The sequence below is a fragment of the Aptenodytes forsteri genome, unplaced genomic scaffold (assembly GCF_000699145.1).
Source record: "Aptenodytes forsteri isolate BGI_AS27 unplaced genomic scaffold, ASM69914v1 Scaffold2, whole genome shotgun sequence".
Classification (NCBI taxonomy): Eukaryota; Metazoa; Chordata; class Aves; order Sphenisciformes; family Spheniscidae; genus Aptenodytes; species Aptenodytes forsteri.
In genome coordinates, this window is record NW_008795695.1 from 17,208,446 (window position 1) to 17,229,501 (window position 21,056).

At 36.0% G+C, this 21,056-nt stretch overlaps 1 protein-coding gene across 1 annotated transcript in view; it reads left to right on the forward strand.

Moving 5' to 3' along the window:
- The window catches only part of CFAP47 (cilia and flagella associated protein 47), a 382,585-nt gene that overhangs the window by 145,807 nt on the left and 215,722 nt on the right, over positions 1–21,056 (forward strand). Inside the window, 4 exon segments of the mRNA XM_019473044.1 lie at positions 21–109; positions 2,154–2,240; positions 14,031–14,107; positions 16,879–17,024. Coding sequence (XP_019328589.1) covers positions 21–109; positions 2,154–2,240; positions 14,031–14,107; positions 16,879–17,024 — 399 coding nt within the window.

Consider the following 21,056-nt stretch of genomic DNA (forward strand, 5'->3'; position numbering starts at 1 on the left):
AGTTTTTCGCTCTTTTTTAGGATATATTAAAATGCAAATCACCATGTTATGAGCTGAAGAAAGTTATCTTAAATGTTACTAATCCCTTCAGAAATGATGGCATATTCAGGTAGACAATGCTGTAAAGACAAATCTATAATGATCATGCTGTTTTATCAACTCTTTTCCATAATTTTCTTCTTCTCCTTAAAAATGTAAAACCTTGAGGTTAAATTATAGGGATTTACATTACCAAAATTGTTACAAGCACTGTAAAGTGGAAGCTATCATAATGAATAAAGAAGATAAATAAGCCTTAATTGAAATCCATCTCAATGTAAGCAATAAAGCTAGAGTTTTAATCAAATGGGGTTCATGAACCTTGCTTGTATTTTTGTGTTTGGCTGAGGTCCAGCAGAATTCCAAAGAGAAACAAACCATGTTAATTAATAGTTGGTTATTTTTTCCCCAATCTGCTTTACCCTGCTGTTTAAATTATGAAGCATGCAAAAGAAAAAAACATGCTTTTGCCTTGGGGCTCGCATCACTATCAGTTAATCTAAGTTTTCATTTCTATTCATCAGAGATGTAACAACTGCAGAGTTATAAATGTTGCTTTCTTTAATACAAAAGAAAGAGAGTGCTGTGCCTTAAAACCTGTTTATATGGTCCGACTCTACATTTTGTCTTTAGTCTATAGAGCTAAACATTGGTTCATGTCATTCATTTATTTACAAGAACCATTTTCCATAACATTTTTAGCTTGTTTTACTAATCTGTTTAATATACACATTGCATAGGCTGCAAATTAAATTTCTCTTTCATCCACAGAACAGGTTTGGTATAGACTCCTGTAACAGGATTGTTTTCACTGCTCCAGCTATGTGCTCTGGCATAAGCCTTCTATGTGGGAATTATATGAGTTTATTTAGCTTCTGTCTTTTTTTAAAGTCCTTGAGGTGGTCAGTGAGACTACCTGTAATCAGTTCTATGATGTGGATAACTCTCTTGGAAAGAATGGATTAAAGGCGATGAAGTAATTTAATTCCATATATATCACTCAAAAGCTACTTGACAACTGCTTGAAGTAATTATCAGTTTGAGCAGCATTTGAACCAGTAATCTAAAATAAAAGATTCTTTGTATCATGTTTCCAGTGTTTTGAACCATCTAGTGTTCCATCCGGGGGTGCATTGCTTAGTTGCAAATAACACTAGGAAATCCACTTGTGATACCAAGGAAGTAGCTCTTTTGCAGAAAACTGGGCTCAAAATCTTAAAACTAGGTGTATAACGTAGTACAATTTAAGGACAAATTAAAAATATGAGCGCCTCTTTGACCTCATGTCAAATACATAGCAAATGTCAGATCCAAAAGCTGTAAATTCTGCACCCTAAACTAGTCATTGCCTAGCATTTGGCTGTTTGTTAGATGTTACCCATTCTGTCAACTAAATAATGTACATAAAAGGAAAGAAGATCAGAATCTTCTAGGAAAAACTAAAGTGAAGCAGTTGCTTGTGGTCTGTCAGGGAAAACCCAATTTACTCTATCTTAATAGATTCATTATTTACAAAAGCAAAATAAAATTACTTGAGCTTTTTTCTTCAAATGTAAATGACTCAATTATTCAATCATTTAATTTAGTACACATCATAGTATAAGTTACATTTCAGAAAATTATTTCCAATTAAAGTATATATATGATTTGTCTTAATATTGAAATGGGCATTATTTTTCTGGTTTTCTTTTTTCTTTTTTTTTTAATTTTTTGAAAAGAAAATTAAAATTGTTCTGCATGTCGTGACATAGTTGTAGACCATCCCTACAGTTACAAATCTACCTATGGTATTGATGGGGTAGTAGTTTATGATATTTCCCAATAACCATTGAATAAGTGTCTCAGGATTTTGCATGCTTACATGAGCTTTAAAAATTACATGGCTTAAATTGTGCAAAATGTTTTAAGTTGTTAAATAAAGATGATTTAATAAATTATTAAATAGTTTTTTAAAAATCTGTTTAAATATTTTTTTAGCGTTCTTTTAAAGTATCCCCAATTGAAAATAATAAGCTTCTTTAACAAGCCTTCATTTAAAAGTTAGAATTAACTGAGTTTTGTCTTCATTCTGCAAGTTAAAAATGTGGTGATTATGTGTACTTGCCATACTCCAGGGTCGTTTTGCTGGAATCCACAAGTTACTTAATGCAGCCAGAGCAAATATATCAAACCAGGCAAGTAAAGCAAGAGCAAACATTCAGGTGAGTTTTAAATGGCAATTGCTAATTATAATGTATTGAATTATACAGTGCTATTAGTATGACATCTTTGTGTATAGCTGTGTGCATACCCATTGTAAAGAATTACAGGTTAGGACATGGAAATATTGTAGAATTATGTAACATTTTTAAAACGCTTTACAGATAACTTACTCAAACAGTGGAGAAAAGATTAATACCATGTAAAAGATAAAAATGGGTGTAATATACCATTTGGAAAAAGTGTTAGAGAAACTAGGACTGAAAGGTGAACTATTGATGCTGGGATAGGGGCAACCGTGGTGACTTAGGTGACTGAAATGCTGAAAACTAGTTCCAGTTCACTATAACAGGATTAGTTCTGATTCTTGGAATGAAGAAGGTAGAGATACTTGAAGGTGCAACAGTAAGGTCAAGTTTTTATTTATAAATAGGCAGTCTATAGAATTCTAATTGTGCTGAAGTGTAAAACGTTATAGGTTCAGTAGGCTCCTGGAGATGCAAAAACAGAATAAGAGGTTATTAGTGTAGATATATTGATATAAGTTAATATAATTTTGTGTCTAGACATTATAGCTTAACTGACCACAAACAGGTTTTCTAACACAGGAAATCTGGAAGGAGAAGGAGAGTTCACAGTAAGCGTGGTAAAGATAATAAAATGGCAAAGAATGAAAAACAGAGAGTAATTGGAATGGGAGTCAAGGAGAGATATAAACAAAGATCTATGCTTAAGACTTACAGTCTGAAAGAAGGTATTTCTGCCTTCACTGTCTTTAATTGTTAGACAGTGAGATAAATACCAGTAAGTTTAGATGAACAGGCAGAAATCTTTGTGGGCATTAAAGAGATGAGGTGTAAATCAGAATCACTGATAGTCAAGGTTAAAAGAGAAAGAGAGAATCAAAAATGTTTGAGAACTAAAATTTGTGGCACTCTAAAGTGGCTCAGCATAGAGAAAGAACTACTACAAGTATCTGAATTTTTGGAACTTGCCAGATATTAAGAATTGCACTGTTTTAATAATTGACAGTTTAATAACTCTATTTTTCAGTCATAAACTGAAAGTGTTAATTCCAAGTCTTTTTGATGATAGATTTTGCATTCACATATTGGGTAATTTATTTATAGAGATCCATTTCTCTAGTCTTCTGTCACTTCAACCATGTTTTATAATTATTTATTCATAGAGCAGTATTTATAATCATCAGTTGGAATAATGCAGTAGCTAAAAGAACCCCAGCAGAAGTAAGAAGCCAGCTTACAGGAAAGATAACCAAAGTGTGACCAATCAGGTTTCTTCTCATAGAGGCAGGATCTAGCTTTGAAAATACACCATCAGCAGCCCTCTCACAATACATGTGAAAAATACTCCAGCCCAGAAATACTATCAAGAAAGAATACTATAGCCACCAGAACGCTATTACATAGGTGTTTTAGGTGGATGCGTTCAATGATACTCTGTCCCTCATCTGTATTCTGTGGGCTGCACTGATTGTGAGTGTCTTGTGTGCTTTGTGCACTTACAGCTAAGCTACACTTATCAGGTGTGCTACAATAGGTGAACCTCCAGTGGTTAATGATTGTTAGTTTTGAAATGTGCAGCCAACATCAGCACAATGATTTTTGTCCAAAACCTGCAGATATGTTTAGCAAGGCCTGTATCCAAGGGGAAATAGCCATGTCTATTTCATGTAATGCGTGCTAGAAAAAGTCTGGTCATAACTTCCAGTTACTCTGATAAGATCTCCAAACTCTCAGTCTACTACACAAATGTTGGACTGCTTTGTTTGGACGTTACTTCTGTTCACATTTTTTGCCAAAAAGACACTTGGTCTTTTCTGAATGTAATTCAAAATGTGATGTAATAAAGAATTAATGTTCGTATCTTCTATGCTATCAATTCTGATGGGAGAGATAGATAACATTTAGAACTCAAATGCCATTAGCATATGCCAGAGTAAAGGGCTGCATCTTCAATTTAAGCAAGAGAAGAAATAAGCCGGAAAACTGTATAACTCTTACTAAAAATTCTCTTAGGACAAAACAGTGATTTTCTAAAACTACTGTCTATTGCCTCTTACTAAGACAGAAAAAATAATAGAGCCACTCTGGTAACTCCATCAATGTCTACAGATTTTACTAGTATATTGTACTTAGAGGTATCAGAAGCTGTTGAAATAGAAAAGGATTTTTCATCATCCTGCATATTTCAGCTTAATTTATCCCTAGGAAATAAATCAGTCTAAAAAGTGTAATTTTAGCATACATCCAGGCCTCACTCTTACTGACGCTTATTTGAGGGCATCTTAAGTCTTTAGAAATCTCCAGTATTGATTTGCTATAATTTTAGATGTTTCTGTTACCTGTGATAATAGAAGCCACTCTTTTTAAGAAGATTTTTTGCTTGAATGGAACATAACAAACTTCTGAAATTGTGTTAAAAAATTAGTATGTGTGCAATTCATAACTGACCAGTAAGAAGATTATACCTGCAATCATTTTTATTCTTTTGATAAATCCAGAAGAGGCCTTCTACAAAATGGGGGCCCATTGCTCTAAGTGCTCCATAAGCATAAATCTACCGTGAAATCAGTGCTTATACTCTAAGTAATTGTGTTTACATGATTGATGTCATTTGCATGCTTTGTTCCTAACAACTTAATCATCCGTGCAGGTCCAAGTGGGTCTCCTCGGTCTCATAGTTCCTTCTGTGTTCTCATACTATGCCCCCAGGTGTGTCAGACATACCACTTTAAACCTCACTGTAACAAGCTTTACCTGGCTGGTAGCCTTCTTACCTACCACCTTTCCCTCTGGCAGTATCACAGGCACCCAAAATGGTGTCATTCATACCAAAGAGGAGACCAACCCTTCAGTCATTGTGGCACGGGCTCCTCTGTGACTCGGCACGGGCTCATCTCATACTGTGACTGGAAAGATATCCCGTTCTGAAGCTAGAGCCTTGACAAACTGTATCCTCACTGGGACACAGTGCTGTCTAAGCTAAAAAATCGAACAGTAGTCCATGTCTGCGGCAGGGTGTCATTCAGTGGTTGCAGGCAAGACCTCTTTGTCCATGGGGAGCTGAATGATGTTTGGTGAGAAGGATAGTGTTTTTTCTTTCATCCAGTTGGCATAGTTTTTCTTTTAAGTATACTGTGATACATGTGCCTGGATTTTTTTCAAGTTATGCACTTTTCTATGCTTTTCTAAGCCCTTGACACTTCAGTTATTATCCTTGGCCTACATCTGTGTGCCAGCATGGTCTACTCCCTGTGGGAGAAGGAGAAACCAGGTGGAGAGATGCATGCCACATGGCCCAGGAATTCTAATGTAAAACTACCCATAAGTAGTTTTCAAGCATGTCGGTATTTTGACTGATGTCCATTTAAAAAAAAAGTATTGAATGACAGTAAAATTTCAAGGTCACATTTAATAGCTAACTTTTCCTTCATAGATTTCCTTCTGTAAAACTGGGAAGTGGTAAGGTATACTAATGATTCGCTAATAGTCCTATTCTAAGACCATGACTAAGCAGTTTAGAGTATGCATTACAGTGTCCATGACTCATAAGGATGGCTCATGATTGCACAGACTGATTTGCAAAAAAAGCTGTGAATGTGGATAAATATTTTTACATGAAGAAAAACTCATTCTAAAAAAAGGAACCATTAATTAATGAATTTCAAGTCAAGCTTTGCAGAATATTGTGTATAGCTTCTTAATGTTAATTTATTTACTTTTTTTTTTAAACCAGAGATAATACCAGAATTCCAAATATTTTTAATTTTCTGAATTTTGTTCTTACACTTTTTGTTCTAAGCAGTTTCATGTGTCAAGGAAAGAGTTACGTTAAAGAGAATACCTGTATTTGCTTACTGATAGGATAAAGAAAAAATGAAGATCTAAAAGACTCCGTTGTGTCTCTGTGTAATACAGGTTATGAGATACAGCATTAATACCTGTTCTTTCAGAAAATATTGTTTAGAAATATACTATCAGGACTCATCAAGATTCTGATTAATATTTGATATATTAGAAATTGACCTATATTAATGTGAGCCATACTACCTCTTTTGGGCAGCTCCTGTTTTACTTTCTGTCCTAGTCTTTGTTCTGAGATCACAAAATATCCCATGGAGTGTGGAAACTGGCAAATATCTTAGATGTGAGGTTTGTGTTCAATTGTTTCAGTATTTTCAGTGCATTAGTAAGCAGTTCCTTGTATCCTTTCTCTAATAAAACCTTTGCTTGCTTCTGTCTTCTAAAGTTCATTGATGAAGTTGCTGCTATGTGGACATAAGATTTCCCCATGGTGCCCGGCACTTTTTAGTTTTCTTTTTGCCTCAGTAATATATAAAATCTGGAACTGGAAGGGACTAAACAGATCATCTAGCAGATTCTGCTCCAAGTACAGAAAGCAAAGCAAAGGAAAATTTTCTTTTTCTGAGAATTTGTTGGGTGGAAAACAGAGTTATTGGCTTGTTTGGCCCCTGGACTGAAGAGTAAAGGCACAGTATTGCACATGTATAGCTGTGATGACATGATAATGTATGCAGACTATCTATGTTGACTGCATAGATGATTTTGCTTTTGATCTTGATTTTTGGCATACCTGATAACATGGCAAACACAGTCTCTTTGTGGTGCTAGTACCTGTAGGAAGAGGTAACTGGTAACTCAGAGGTGATAGCTACTAAACTGTTTCTCACTGGTGCACAGGTATAAGTAATTTGTAGTACAAGTTTGAACCGGTTAGGCTAAACCATGGCAAGAATGAATTGGAAGTATTCACACCTGCCATTTTCTCTGTCTCAACCAGGTCTTTGTACCAAGCGATTGAGAGGTGCTCTCCTAAACCAACTCTCACCTGCAACTTACTCTTGCAGAATTCTTTGTTCATTTAATGAACAATAAAATAACCTTGCTTTGGAAGGGACAAGTTGTGTTTGCAAAAAACCCAAAACAAATGGGAGGCAGTTTGTGAAGTTGCTTGGTGATCACTCTCTCTGTTAAACTGAATCACTTCTAATACCTGAGTTATCAGACTGAGAGACCTGATCCACAGTGTGATATAATGTGCTTAGTCTCACAAGTAGACCACTGATCCCTTGCCATTGTGTCTACACAGCACATGCATAAGCTTGATGATGGAGCTTGTCTTGGGTTCTTCAGCAGTGATATTTTTCATACAGTAGACTTCAGTGTTAATAAGGAGAAGAATGATTGGTGCGTAAGGTGTGATAGGATGCTACTGTGAACTTAATGCCATAGAATCATAGAAGTGTTTGGGTTGAAAGAAACCTTTAAAGATCACCTAGTTTCAACCCCCCTGCCATGGGCAGGAACATCTTCCACTGGATCAGGTTGCTCAAAGCCCTATCCAACCTGACCTTGAACACTTAAAATGATGGGGCATCCACAACTTCTCTGGGTAACCTGTTACAGTGTCTCACAACCCTCATCGTAAAGAATTTCTTCCTTATATCATCTAAATCTACCCTCTTTTAGTTTAAAACTGTTACCCTTTGTCCTATCACTACAGGCCCTGGTAAAAAGTGTCTCTCCATCTTTCTTATAAACCCTCTTTAACTACTGAAAAGCCAGAATAAGCTCTTCCTGGAGCCTTCTCTTCTCCAGGCTGAACAACCCCAACTCTCTCAGCCTTTCTTCACAGGAGAGGTGTTCCAGACCTCTGACCATTTTTGTGACCCTCCTCTGGACCCACTCCAACAGGTCCATGTCCTTCTTGTGCTGGGGACCCCAGAGCTGAACACAGTACTCCAGGTGGGGTCTCACTAGAGCAGAGCAGAGGGGCGGAATCACCTCCCTTGACCTGCTGGCCACGCTGCTTTTGATGCAGCCCAGAATATGACTGGTTTTCTGGGCTGCAAGCGCACATTGCTGGCTCATATCCAATTTTTCGTCCACCAATATCCCCAAGTCCTCCTCCGCAGGGCTGCTCTCAAGCCGTTCATCCCCCAGTCTGGATTGATACTGGGAACTGCCCTGACCCAGGTGCAGCAAACTGTCTGTGTAGACTTATTTTATGGCAACGTTAAGCTATTCTGCCTAATTCATTTCCTTATTTCTCTGTCTATTGAAAGGGGATATATTGAGCCAGACTGAGAGTATAACCATGCTTCTTACACCTTCCTGAACTTAACTATATTCCTTTTGATTTTATTATTGCATGAGATGCTATTTCTTTTTGTTATAGGATAATGAGACACAATGTACATGTCTTCCACAACAGTTTTATTTCCCTTTCCCTTCACTTAATCTGCAGGTGCTGTGTTCGTTGGGGTGAGAATAAATTTACAGAGACATTCAATACCATGTCAAATTAACGCAATGAGTTTCTCTGTCATTCAACTCTGAAAATAGGACTTATTCAATGTATAGTTTACTCCAGTGAAGAAATATGTTGTACTCTGTATGTTCTCAATGTGTAATGTATTTCCATGTAATATGCTTATTATGTTATCATTTTTTCATGCATTTGTTATTTTTACAGTGATTCTTCTGCTGTAGTCTCTGTTTTTGCAATCATGACTTGGCATTCTGATTCAAAGATAAAGCATTGAAAGAGATGACATTTTATATAAAATTTGTATTTTTGTGGTTTTGTGTGAGATACTTATTTGTAAGTACAGAATAAATAGTATGTTGTACTTGCACCTCAGAGATAATTTTCCTTTCTGAAAAATGGCCTTTAAATAGGTATTAAAATGAATCTCCAGGGTGAAATATTCTGAGAATTTTACAAGTCCATTTGTTTAAGGTTGTGATTTTTTTTCTTAGCCCAGCAAGATTAACTATTTGTTTTAAGAGAGACCCAATAGCTATCAAATGCTGTATGTAATAATTGTTTGCTATAAGCTGGTTCATCAAATTTTACTGCTAGGGGAGAATGACTTTTATGTGTGGATAATATTAAACCTGAGTCTAGAGCTGAAACTCTACTTGCAGTATTTTTTTGAGATACATTACAGTATAGTTTTCAGCATCTATGAGCTCTGTGCTTGTTGTAAATTAAACAAAACTCTCCTTCCATAAATGTAACTGCACAGTCTTAACTCCTGTCAACACTGGTAGAAATTATTTGTGAAGAAGGATAGAAAAAACTATAAAGTAATGTCAAGGAAATATGATGATAAGAAGCACAATTTCCTTTGGGGGGATGAGAATAAGCAAAGATTTTGTTGTAAGTTGTTTTTTCAACTATATCTGTTCTTTTCAAATGCACTTGAAAAGCAATATTATCATGAACAGAGTTAAGGTGTTTAGGTTAAGGTTCATCCCCTTCACTCCTTTCTCAGACAAATCCTTGACTGCATTAGGTTCCTTGTGAATGATTTAACTGCACTGTTAGTGAATATAGAGCCTTCCTGTAGCCTTGGTGTAAAAGAGGTACAGAGGGACAAACTTTGCTGTTCCCAGACTCTCTCATCCCCTCTTTTCAGGGCTATAACCTTGTGGAAATGAACCTTCCATGTGAACTAAATTAACTGAAACAAGAAAAGAATTACTTTTAGTAGAAATTGCTTGAAGAGCTTCTCTTATGAGATTTGATGCTTCCTAGCAAGATCATGAACTACGTATTAACGTGGGGATTTTACATCTCTAATTCCTCATTGCGTGGTATAAATTCCCAATACTTACTCAAAGAGCCAAGAGTAAAATTAGCCTTTGTACAGAAAATCATGGAAAATTATGTCCCAGTTTATATTTATTCTGTGAGCAGAAACATTGTAAACCATGTGTAAAAAAGTAAATTTCAAGTATTTTTTTCTTGTATAATAATTCCTGTGAAGAAAAAAAAAAAAAAAAGAAAAAATATAAGGAATATTTTAGAGAAAACCTATTTTAAGTAATTAATTTCCACTCCAATATTAAAAAGACAAAGATTTTGAGAATGGCAAATATAAGATGCCAAATTCAGTCTGTTTGGAAATCAGCACTGTAAAGTAAGAGAATGATTTACACCAGGTAGAGATAGTGGCAACATCAGACCCCTATTTTCAGCCATGAAATATGCAAATGTTCCACTGTCTATGTTGCACTTTTTCTTAAATAATTGTGCTCTATTTTCTCTAAGAAAAAATCATGGCTGATAAGTTCTAAATAATTTGTGTACTATTGTTTTGTTGCAGTTCATGAATCCCTGGTATACAGAATTGTGGGATTCCAATGGGATTTTTTTTCTGGTGGTTTAAATCTGGATTTTGCACTTACTGGATTGAATTTGGATCACTCATCATTTATTAGGGTTAGTGTAAAATCTGTGTTTTACTGAGCTTTACTGATTTCATTTGTTAAAAAAAGGGATATCTTATCTTAAATAACAAAATAAGTATATTTCGTATTAAATTTCTTAAACGTATTGCTGTCCTGGGGCTTGATTAGGTTAGATAACATTGTATAAAGTCACCCTGGTGTTATAATAAGATGTGTTGTGATGTGTTTTTTACTATTACAATGTGGCTGGGTGGCTTTAAAAAATTATTTAAAAAAAAACAAATTTATCTGTCCCTTGTGAGTTATAAATACTCATGAATAGCAGGGAGAAGGTTGCCAAATCAATCCACGGTATGGTCCAGTGTATATGTCATCATCTGAAATCCCGGTGCATAGTGAGATTATTTAAGTACCTTAGAGACTTTACCAAATTGCATATGACTTGAAGCGAAATAGTGTGTCTTGAAGAATAGAAGTATTTATTTCAAATACTTATATTAGAAAGTTATATTTAGCGATAAACTTTTCTAAATTATTTAGAGACATTTTTACTGTTAAGGTGCAGTAGTACAAAACCCAAAACACTACTGTTTTACATTCCAAATAGAAATTATGAGACATTTTTTAAGCTAATGATATGTTACACTACATAGGGGTTATTCAAATGGTTGACTTGTAGATTATAAAATGTAGTCTTCATAATTGTTAATATTCTATGCAGTAACTAAAGTCTCCGCATTTAAGAATATATATAAATGAAATTTAAAAAATAAGGTAAAAAATATATCTTATTAATGCTCTATTGACTTTACTGTCTAGGGAGGGTTAAATATAGGACTTTATAAAGCAATGAGCCTCTCATTTCCTTTACTATTGAAAAAAGCAGACTTCCAAGTGATGAACTTCTTGTGTATTTCCAGCCATGATCCACAGTTTACTTTTTCGTTATTTGTAAAAATACAATTTATTAAGTGGGCAAAGAAGGAAAAAGAGGAATAATTCACAAATCACAGTATGTTACATTTAAAATAATATACCCCACAGGTAAAATTTTCAAATTTAGATGGTGAAATACTAATGTCTCTGAGGCCAGAATTCTGCAGTTGCACTGAACAATAACTGGCATCAACAACAGAAATAAAACCAGTAATATTTTAATTGGAAAATCTGAAATGAGATAACATTTCCAAAGTGTTGTATTTCAGGAAATGAAAGCAATTAAGGCCTGAACCTTCTTTGGATTTGGTAGTATCGCCCCCGCATAAATGAGGCTTCTGTTGAAAACAGTGGAGCTCTACACAGGAGTTGGATTTCCTGTATTTCTCCAGGCCTAAGCAAGGAAACAAAAGAAGGGATTTGTTAGCTTCATTTGTTGAACTGGTGTTGGGGAATTTTTATTGTACCCCTTGAGTCAAATGAAATACAGATTTGTGCTTAAATATAAAGATTTAATGAACAAACATCATTGGGCAGAGGCCTACCACCATAGGCAGTTCTACAAGGAGTCCACAAAGATGCGACACGAGCCGATTCCTTGTATACACTTGTGCCAACAGCAATCCTGAGCATCAGCATCAGGTGCCTTAAGCCGGTGTTTGGTTCATCCCTCAGCACCAGCTCTCTCTACCAAAAGCGGCTCCTGAGCACTTGCATTCCATGATCCATTGCTACAAGATGATGCTGCGTCATTTCTTATGTCTTCAGCAAGGGAAACTGCTCCCTTACAGGGAGTCGTTCTGTCTGTGACATTCCTGTTTCCAGCCAGTTGGGCCTTCTTGCCCTCCATGCCAGATTGTTCCTTGGTTCCGAATTACCATTGCTGAGCAGTTACAATCTGAATTTCCCCTTCACTGGACAGAGTTCCTTTCCAGATAGTATTAGAAACAGAGCTAAAGTTTAGAGTAGAGTAGAGACTGGCCTAATGCTTAGTAGTGTATCCAAGGTTTTCAGTAAAGCGCTGGAGACATAAACAGACTTTCAACAGCAATCCTGTGAGCATCAGCATCAGGTGCCTTAAGCCGGTGTTTGGTTCATCCCTCAGCACCAGCTCTCTCTACCAAAAGCGGCTCCTGAGCACTTGCATTCCATGATCCATTGCTACAAGATGATGCTGCGTCATTTCTTATGTCTTCAGCAAGGGAAACTGCTCCCTTACAGGGAGTCGTTCTGTCTGTGACATTCCTGTTTCCAGCCAGTTGGGCCTTCTTGCCCTCCATGCCAGATTGTTCCTTGGTTCCGAATTACCATTGCTGAGCAGTTACAATCTGAATTTCCCCTTCACTGGACAGAGTTCCTTTCCAGATAGTATTAGAAACAGAGCTAAAGTTTAGAGTAGAGTAGAGACTGGCCTAATGCTTAGTAGTGTATCCAAGGTTTTCAGTAAAGCGCTGGAGACATAAACAGACTTTCCAAAGCCATGGGCTAGAACCTTCATTTACTAGATAATTCCCTTTTTTTACATATATGAGCTGCTGATGTGTTTTCTAATTAAGCTAATAAATGTCAAATGTTTGCATACAAGTGTATATAACCAAAAAAAAAAAAAAATCTAGTGTTCTATAACATACAAGTATATACCAGGAATTACAGTTAATGATAAAAAAAAAATCTAAAATTAAATATATTATTTTTATTGTTTGTAAATGTTAATGTTGTGTTAAAGGTATGTTGACCCCTAGGTAGGCAGATAAAAGTTGATAGATTCAGTTAGCTCTCAGGATGGTACCTGGATAAGGTAATTGAGTTATCATGAATAAAGCAGAATGCTTACCTCTTCTTTAAAAAGAGAAAACTGTTGAGCTAGAAAGAAGGTAGAGAGAGCTAGAGAAAAAAATTGGGCCTTAAAAAAAAAGTTTAGGTAAGAGGAGATCTAGTATCTGAAGTGTGTTCTGATAAGGGGCAAGGAAACACTGCTACTTTTGCAAATCAGTTTCTGTGAGAAGCAGCGGTCTAAAGACATGTCCACAAGGTTTATGAATCTAAGTCCTAGAGTGAGCACAATGCATCTGAACTGAATTTGGTTTGCGGATATTTAGATGTATTTTTATAGAGTAGTTTTTTTGGGAAAAATTGGAAAGACTGAAAGGAAGACAAGTGAGAGCATCAGAGGAATGCGAGGCCTTGCCACTTCATGATGTACCAGGGAACAATTCTTCTTTGCCTATCCTCATAGAATATTGAAATGATAAAGAGAAGAATTGGGACTGACTTCCCCAAAAAGCATTATTGGGCAGGAGTACTTTTGACTGGCAAAATATTGTATTTTTTTTAACATGGAATTGTGCTTATATGAGTACTGCAGAGAGATTATACAGGATAATTGAAGGGAGCATGTTCTGGCTCTGCTGTAAATATGACTACTAACTTAAGTGGAAGAGGTGGTATTTAACATTATTGGTAGGTAGATGGTTCTAAAATGTGTGGGGTTTTTTTTCTTGAAAACATTTGCTTTTCCAGTATTTATTCATAAAAAGGGAAAAGAAGCTATCTATTATTAATAGAAATATCCAGCTTTAGTGTATTGCTTTCATTTTTATTTTTTCCTTTTAGTTCTGAAAATAACATATTAAATTGTAAAAATGGTGCACTGCCTGAAGATCCAAATGAAGAGAACAACTTAAATTGCTGTAAGTACCTCTGTACAATACCTCTTGTGTCACTACAGTAGTAATCAGAGTATCTACATAAGAAAGATTTTGACATCTAAAGTAATTATTATTTATGGGTATGCTCAGTAACTGGCATTTATAGGATAGTTTCTCTTCTGATACATTTAATTTAGTGAAATGAACTCTAAGGTTGCACTGTAGTTCTAGTGACTTTACCATTAAAAAAAAAGAAGAAATCTATTTTTCTTCTTTTAAGGGCCCTTGGGTTGACTTCATGGAATTCTGATGTGGAGCTGTTGCAGTTTGCCTAATTTATTTTTGAAAATACTCATTAACAGGGATTGTACTTGTCTTGCTCTTATTTTCTATGAAATGTCAGTCAACAGTTCTGTCAAAACATATGAATCTAGAACTACAGCCTTTTCTGAGACTGTTGAAAGTCCACTTGAGCAAAATTTGTACGATGGCCTTATGAAATTAATTTTGTCCTCTTGGAAAATATTGTTGTGTTTCCATGAATTCATACAGAAAACATATTTGTAATCTGAATAATCTAACCCTTCTAGATATATTTATTATTTGATATTGTATTCTGAGATGTGATTAACAACCAACTAATACACAGTTCATAAAAATAAAAAGTATGTACCTTAAGTAACAAAGTGAGGTACAACTATTGTACCAACCTGTGAATAGTTTCTGAAGGTTTTTATGGCTTCAGTCAGATTGGAGCTACAGAGACATTTTTGATGGCATTTCAGGTCTTTGTAAACAAAATTATGTTTTAATTTCTTGTAGAAGTGCATTTCTGCTTTGGGAATAACTCCCCATCATTCTCTCTATGACATGGTAAACAAAACCTAAATAAGAGTGTTCTGCACATGTTTTACACCCTGACCTGAGAGAATATATGCTATGATGGGTCAAGAGTCCTAAGTGGAGAGTAATAGGTAGTAGGATTTTTTTTTTGTCAGCCATAATAAAAAGGAAGAAAACTGTCAAAAAAAATCTAATTTTTTAAATAAATGTTACTTCTTTGGCAATTGTTTTAATCTTACAGAATCCAGAGAGAAAGTGAGGAGGGAGGGCTCTCAAAAGACTAATTTAGTCTGCTCCACGGTTTGACATACTTTGAATGGGGAACATGAACAGGAGACAAGTTTGGGAGTTAGTGCCTTATTTAGTCAAAATTAGTTCCTGTTAGGCCTGCCTTACCCTATTTGATGGAAGGGTAAAAATGGGACTTGGGTCCTGTTGGTGGTTTTGGGGAGCGTTTTTTGGTCATTGTTTATGTAGGCTTTGGAAACATCAAATTCATATCAAACTTAACTGTTTGTTGAAGTGTGAATATTGAGAAATTCCTATATTGATTGGAAAAGAATGTGGACTATAGAAAGAACTTAAAGAGTGTGGTTATGCCTTTCTTTGGCTTGGTTCTTGGTGTTTTTTGGGGATGAATGAGTTTTATTTAAATGGCCAGAGCTTGGCATAGGTTTCTTATGTGATATTCACTCATTTCTGTTGCCCGCACTTTTCACTTCTATTCTGAAGTCTGTTGAACTTCCTAGAAGGTTAGCCAGCCAAGATTGAATGGAAGTCCGGTTCTACAGTATTCTGCATTATCAAAATGTGCTCAGCAGATAAAAAACATGCAGTGAGAAAGTAGTCAGACCCTGCTAGATTCAATCCTAAGATTCTTAGTGTCTTAGGAAGAAAGCACTTTGTCAGCATAATGCTTTTATGAAAACATTGCAAAGAAAGCAAGCTTGCCAGTATTTAGTTTTTGTCCATTCTGGAGGATTTCAGACTATAACATAACATTGTTACTGCCACTGAGAGTGACGTGGTTTAACCTCAGTCGGCAACTGAGCACCACGCAGCCGCTCACTCACTCCCCCCCGGTGGGATGGGGGAGAGAATCGGAAGGGTAAAAGTGAGAAAACTCGTGGGTTGAGATAAAGACAGTTTAATAGGTAAAGCAAAAGCCACGCGCGCAAGCAAAGCAAGACAAGGAATTCATGCACTGCTTCCCATGGGCCGGCAGGTGTTCAGCCATCTCCAGGAAAGCAGGGCTCCATCACGCATACCGGTGACTTGGGAAGACAAACGCCATCACTCCAAACGTCCCCCACTTCCTTCTTCTTCCCCCAGCTTTATATGCTGAGCATGACGTCACATGGTATGGAATGTCCCTTGGGCCAGTTTGGGTCAGCTGTCCTGGCTGTGCCCCCTCCCAGCTTCTTGTGCACCTCCAGCCTTCTCAGTCGGTAAAGCATGGGGTCTTTGACTAGTGTAAGCATTACCTAGCAACAACTAAAACATCGGTGTGTTATCAACATTGTTCTCACCCTAAATCCAAACCACAGCACTGTACCAGCTACTAGGAAGGAAATTAACTCTATCCCTGCCGAAACCAGGACAAGAGCAAGATTGTTTGTTTAAATAGTAGTAAACTGTACACTTCTTTCTGGTGGGAGGAGTCATTTGCTTATAGGCTGTACATCCTTAAAGAGTGTTTTTGATGGTGAGAACTGCCTGTTTTCCCCGGTTTGTTTCAGTGCACAGGATAAGAACACAAGTAGTTAGCAAAATGTATTTAAATAATACAGCATGCAATATTGCAGCACATTTACTCAAGTGTAACCGTAAATACTGATTACTGATTACAAGTGTGCCTTAAACACTACAGGAGGCTGTATACAGTATTCTTACATTTAAACTCAGGCAGCTACATTATTTTACAACCTGTGCTGTTGTATCTAAACATCTATTTAAACTTATTTTAACAGCTGACCAATCCAGCCTCCTGCATGAGTTCTTCAGTCCAGTGGAAAAACTGTTCTTGGAAGGGAGAAGTTCTGCAGGCTTAGATATTCACTTTCTTCCCTTTAATCTGGAAAAACGTTACTGCACTGTCATTCTGGTTAATGAACTGGTAAGAATAGAAAGTATGTTCTGTGAGTGGTTCTCATGTGATAGCCTAGTCAGTTAAGAATTAGGATATGTTTGCTAATTATGTGTGAATAGGGTAAATGAATATAGAAATTGGTTATGTACATATTTTAAGGTAATGTTTTTGCACGCATATGCAATTATAAAGATGTGATCTATGTGCTAACTTTTGGAAATAAAAATCTTTTCTCTTTCATTTTTTTGGTTAAAATACAATATTCCTATAATTCTTGGAGGAAAACATTGCTTAAGAAGTTGGTCAGAGATTTACATAAGATTACAGGCTTCAGCTAAGAAATTTAAACTAAAGTTTACTGCCCTTTTATCTTCACATAATTAGAATTATATAAAATACTGCAAGTTACTTTTCACTGTAAAATCATTACAAATAAACATAATACTGCAAGGAATGTTACTTTGGTGGCTTTTCTAGGCAGCTCAGCTTCAGAACAAATATGGAATTTAAATAATTTGTCTTGATGTGGGAGCAAGAATAATGCTTTTGGATGAGACATAAGCAGGGAAAGGATAAAGTCTTTACTGTACTGTACTTCTCCCTGTATTTATCACTGTATCTAGAATCTGCTGTCAAAGTAGAATAATAGTTATTTTCCTTGCTCTGTCTCTTTTTTCATTTTTCTGCCAATCCAAATTCCATTCAGTCCTTGTCACCAGTGCAGGTAAAACTTTGAATAGATTGTACATGAATACTGACTCCATTACCTTTCAGTTTCTCTTGACTCATGTAGCCTGGGTTTTGCCATGTATACTTCATTGAAATTGATTTCATCAAATTACCGAGATCTCGTTTTAACCAACTTTCAGAGCTTAAAATTTGCCCTCCAGTTGCTTTGATGTCCCTGTAATTCTTTTATCTCAGTGGTCACAATCTTCTTATTTCTGTGTCTTTAGTCCATCTTTTCACCTCTTTACCCTCTCTGCTGTGTTTTGTCTCTAGCTGTCAATGTTTTTCAACACTGTTGTTTTTCTAATCTTCTTTTATGTGTGGTTGATCTCAAGGCTTGCATTCTGCTTCTTACTTTCATAATACTACCTCTGTGTTTCAGCTTTTCCTCTGTGCAATTACATGCGTCTGTCATTCTCTCTGCCACATTTTCATGATTTGTAACTGTACATCCAAAACTAAATGACTTACTCTTTTTCTTCTGCACGTTCTCAGCTTCCATATTTTTATACATCCAAAACTAAATGACTTACTTAATCTTTTTCTTCTGCACGTTCTCAGCTTCCATATTTTTCATTACTATAGAACAAGAGACTCCTGCTGGTGTTTAGTGTTTGTATGTTTGGTGTTTGTTTTTATTGTTCAACCAGGACTTTGGCTATGCCACCTGGCCAACTTAATTTTTTCCTTGCTTTTAAAGGAAAATAAGACTAATGCCATGATGCCCAAGCCTGTCTATCTGACCCTGTTCAATATTTGAAACCACTGGCCTTTTTTTAAGAAAGCAAGCCATATGGCTGGAGGTCTTAAAAAGTGTACGGTTCACTTGAGTTTCTTGAAAATTAGCAGAGAGATAGAAGAGGGATAGTCTGTCAAAGCCTACAGTGACAGTGAGCTCATGCCTTATTGACACCAGGGAATCACCCAAAAGAGGCTGTATAAACGTCCCATGTCAGAGGATAGCGATCTTTGTGGACGGTTCAATGAAAAATCAATCCAGTGCTCAGCATCGTTCAAAAAGAGAAATTATTAGGAAAGAAATAGACATCAAAATGTAAAACCTCAGTATACCTTTCCGAAGAGCTATGGTGTACACATCTTGAATATTGTGTGCAGTTCTTGTCACCCCAGCAAACAATATAATAGCGATAGGGGAAAAAAAGAGAGCGAAAAACAAGGATGATCAGAAGGATAGAACAGTTTCTTTATAGAGACAGATACTTAAAAAAATAACTTCCTGTAATTAAAAGAGAGATTGTTAAGGGACATGATGGGTACATAAGATTATGAGTAGTTTGCAGAAAGTTAATAGAGCAACTGTGGCAGGATTTTGTAGTACTACAAAAAGTAGTATACAAAAAAGTACTTTGTCACACAATGTTTAACTTCTGTAACTCAGCTGTCATAGGACAGTTTGGATGCTAAAACTGTTAACTAGTTCAAAAGAAATTAGACAAACTCATGAAGGTTAGGTCCATCAGTTTTATTCAATGGACTATCTAGATGCAGTCTCTAGACAAGGAAGACTCAAACCTACTGGTTTGTGGGAGCAGATCTGAGAAGGATTTTCTTTTACTTGCTATGATTTTATACTCTTTTTTTAAACCTCTGCTATTGGCATTCTCCCTGTTTGTTTCTTTATTAGAAGCGGAAGTATATACCCTGGCTGAGAAGAGGAGGCTCATCCTATATTAGGTATAGAGCCTGAAAACTAAATAATTTAATGAAGAGAAGGGAAATGGGGACATGTTAATGGGAGGAAAGCAAATCTAAGAGATGTGGTCAGAGCTATGGGACAGTTATACTTCAGGTGGAAAGGGAAAAGAACATTTCTGACAGCCCCAGTGTTGCCTCCAGTGGTGATGCAGAAGCACCTAAATTTAGACACCTAGCTACTAGTCACTGTTCTTAACAAAGAACTAGATGACTTTATCATAGTAGGAAGCATTAATGCCTCTGTTATGTCCTGTATGGTAACTATTTCTGGAACACCTGGTCCTTTCAGCTTAGCCAAGTAGGTGGGATGCATTTAAAGGCTGCTGAAAGTGCAAAATTTTTGATATGTAGCACCTCAGGTTAGAAAAATTAAGTCCCATCCATATAATTGTATCATTTGTAAGAAAATGTGGTAAATCTCCTACGGAAAGATGAAACTGCAAGTTAGCTAGCAGGATTTTAGAGCTGTACAGTAATGGCACCGGAAGAAATTGGCTTGCTTAAATATTGTGTATATGGCTGCAATATTTCAATCATACCATTATCTAATTGACAAACAGTCGTAGCTACTGTGCTGTATGACAATCAAATGGCTTCATACAATGATGAGACTTCTATAATTCAAATATGGACTTGTGCTGTATATAATATAATAAATAATTTAATTTAGCATTTCTGAAATGTCTTCCTACCTACCTTTCCTACCCTTTTTGACCAATGGACCAAATAGTAATCAGAGTAAGACTGCATCTTCATTACAATCAATGAAGAAGGTATTGAGATTCAAATCACTAGTTAGACTTGAATCTGACTAGGAATCCTATCTGTAATTGCATCAACTATATATCTGTAATAAAAGCAAGAAGATACACTGATTCAAGTTTGTTGGCCTACTCAAGTATGTTGCTTAAATTGTTTTGAAATAATCTGTATGTTAACTTTTCTAAGGTTTGAAATGACAGAAGTTGTTTATAACATATCTCAAGGATTTGCTTCAATATTTCTTTGTTTTTTAAGAAAAATTGAAACTGACATTCTTCAAATTTTTAGCATAGATCTTTTCAGAGAAGAAATTATATATTGGTTAACATAACTGGGTTGCTTTTTCTCTGTATCTTTGTTTCTGGGAGCTAATTTAAATGTGAACAACCCGTGATTTCAATGATAAGAAATTATATATTGGTTAACATAACTGGGTTGCTTTTTCTCTGTATCTTTGTTTCTGGGAGCTAATTTAAATGTGAACAACCTGTGATTTCAATGATAATAATTTATTAAGTCATAGTTTAAGTGTCAGTCCAGACTTTCACAGCTAAATGTTTACTATAAAATTAAATGGTTTCTTAGAGAACACTTTATTATCTGTTGTTCTTCATTACTGACTTGCGTGGAGAGCTACAAATTCCTAGTAGCTATACTTTCTTTAAAATATCAGTTAGCAATGGGATTAGATAAATAGCTAACAGTAGTTCAACAGCTATTTTTGTTAAATTGTGCGAGCAGCCAGGGATCAGGTTAGGTCTTCACCGCCCAAGCCTCACCACCCAAGCCGCAGAAGGCAAAGGTGGAAGGTGGGGAAATGAAGAGCTGCCCACTGTGGGAGAACAGAGAACA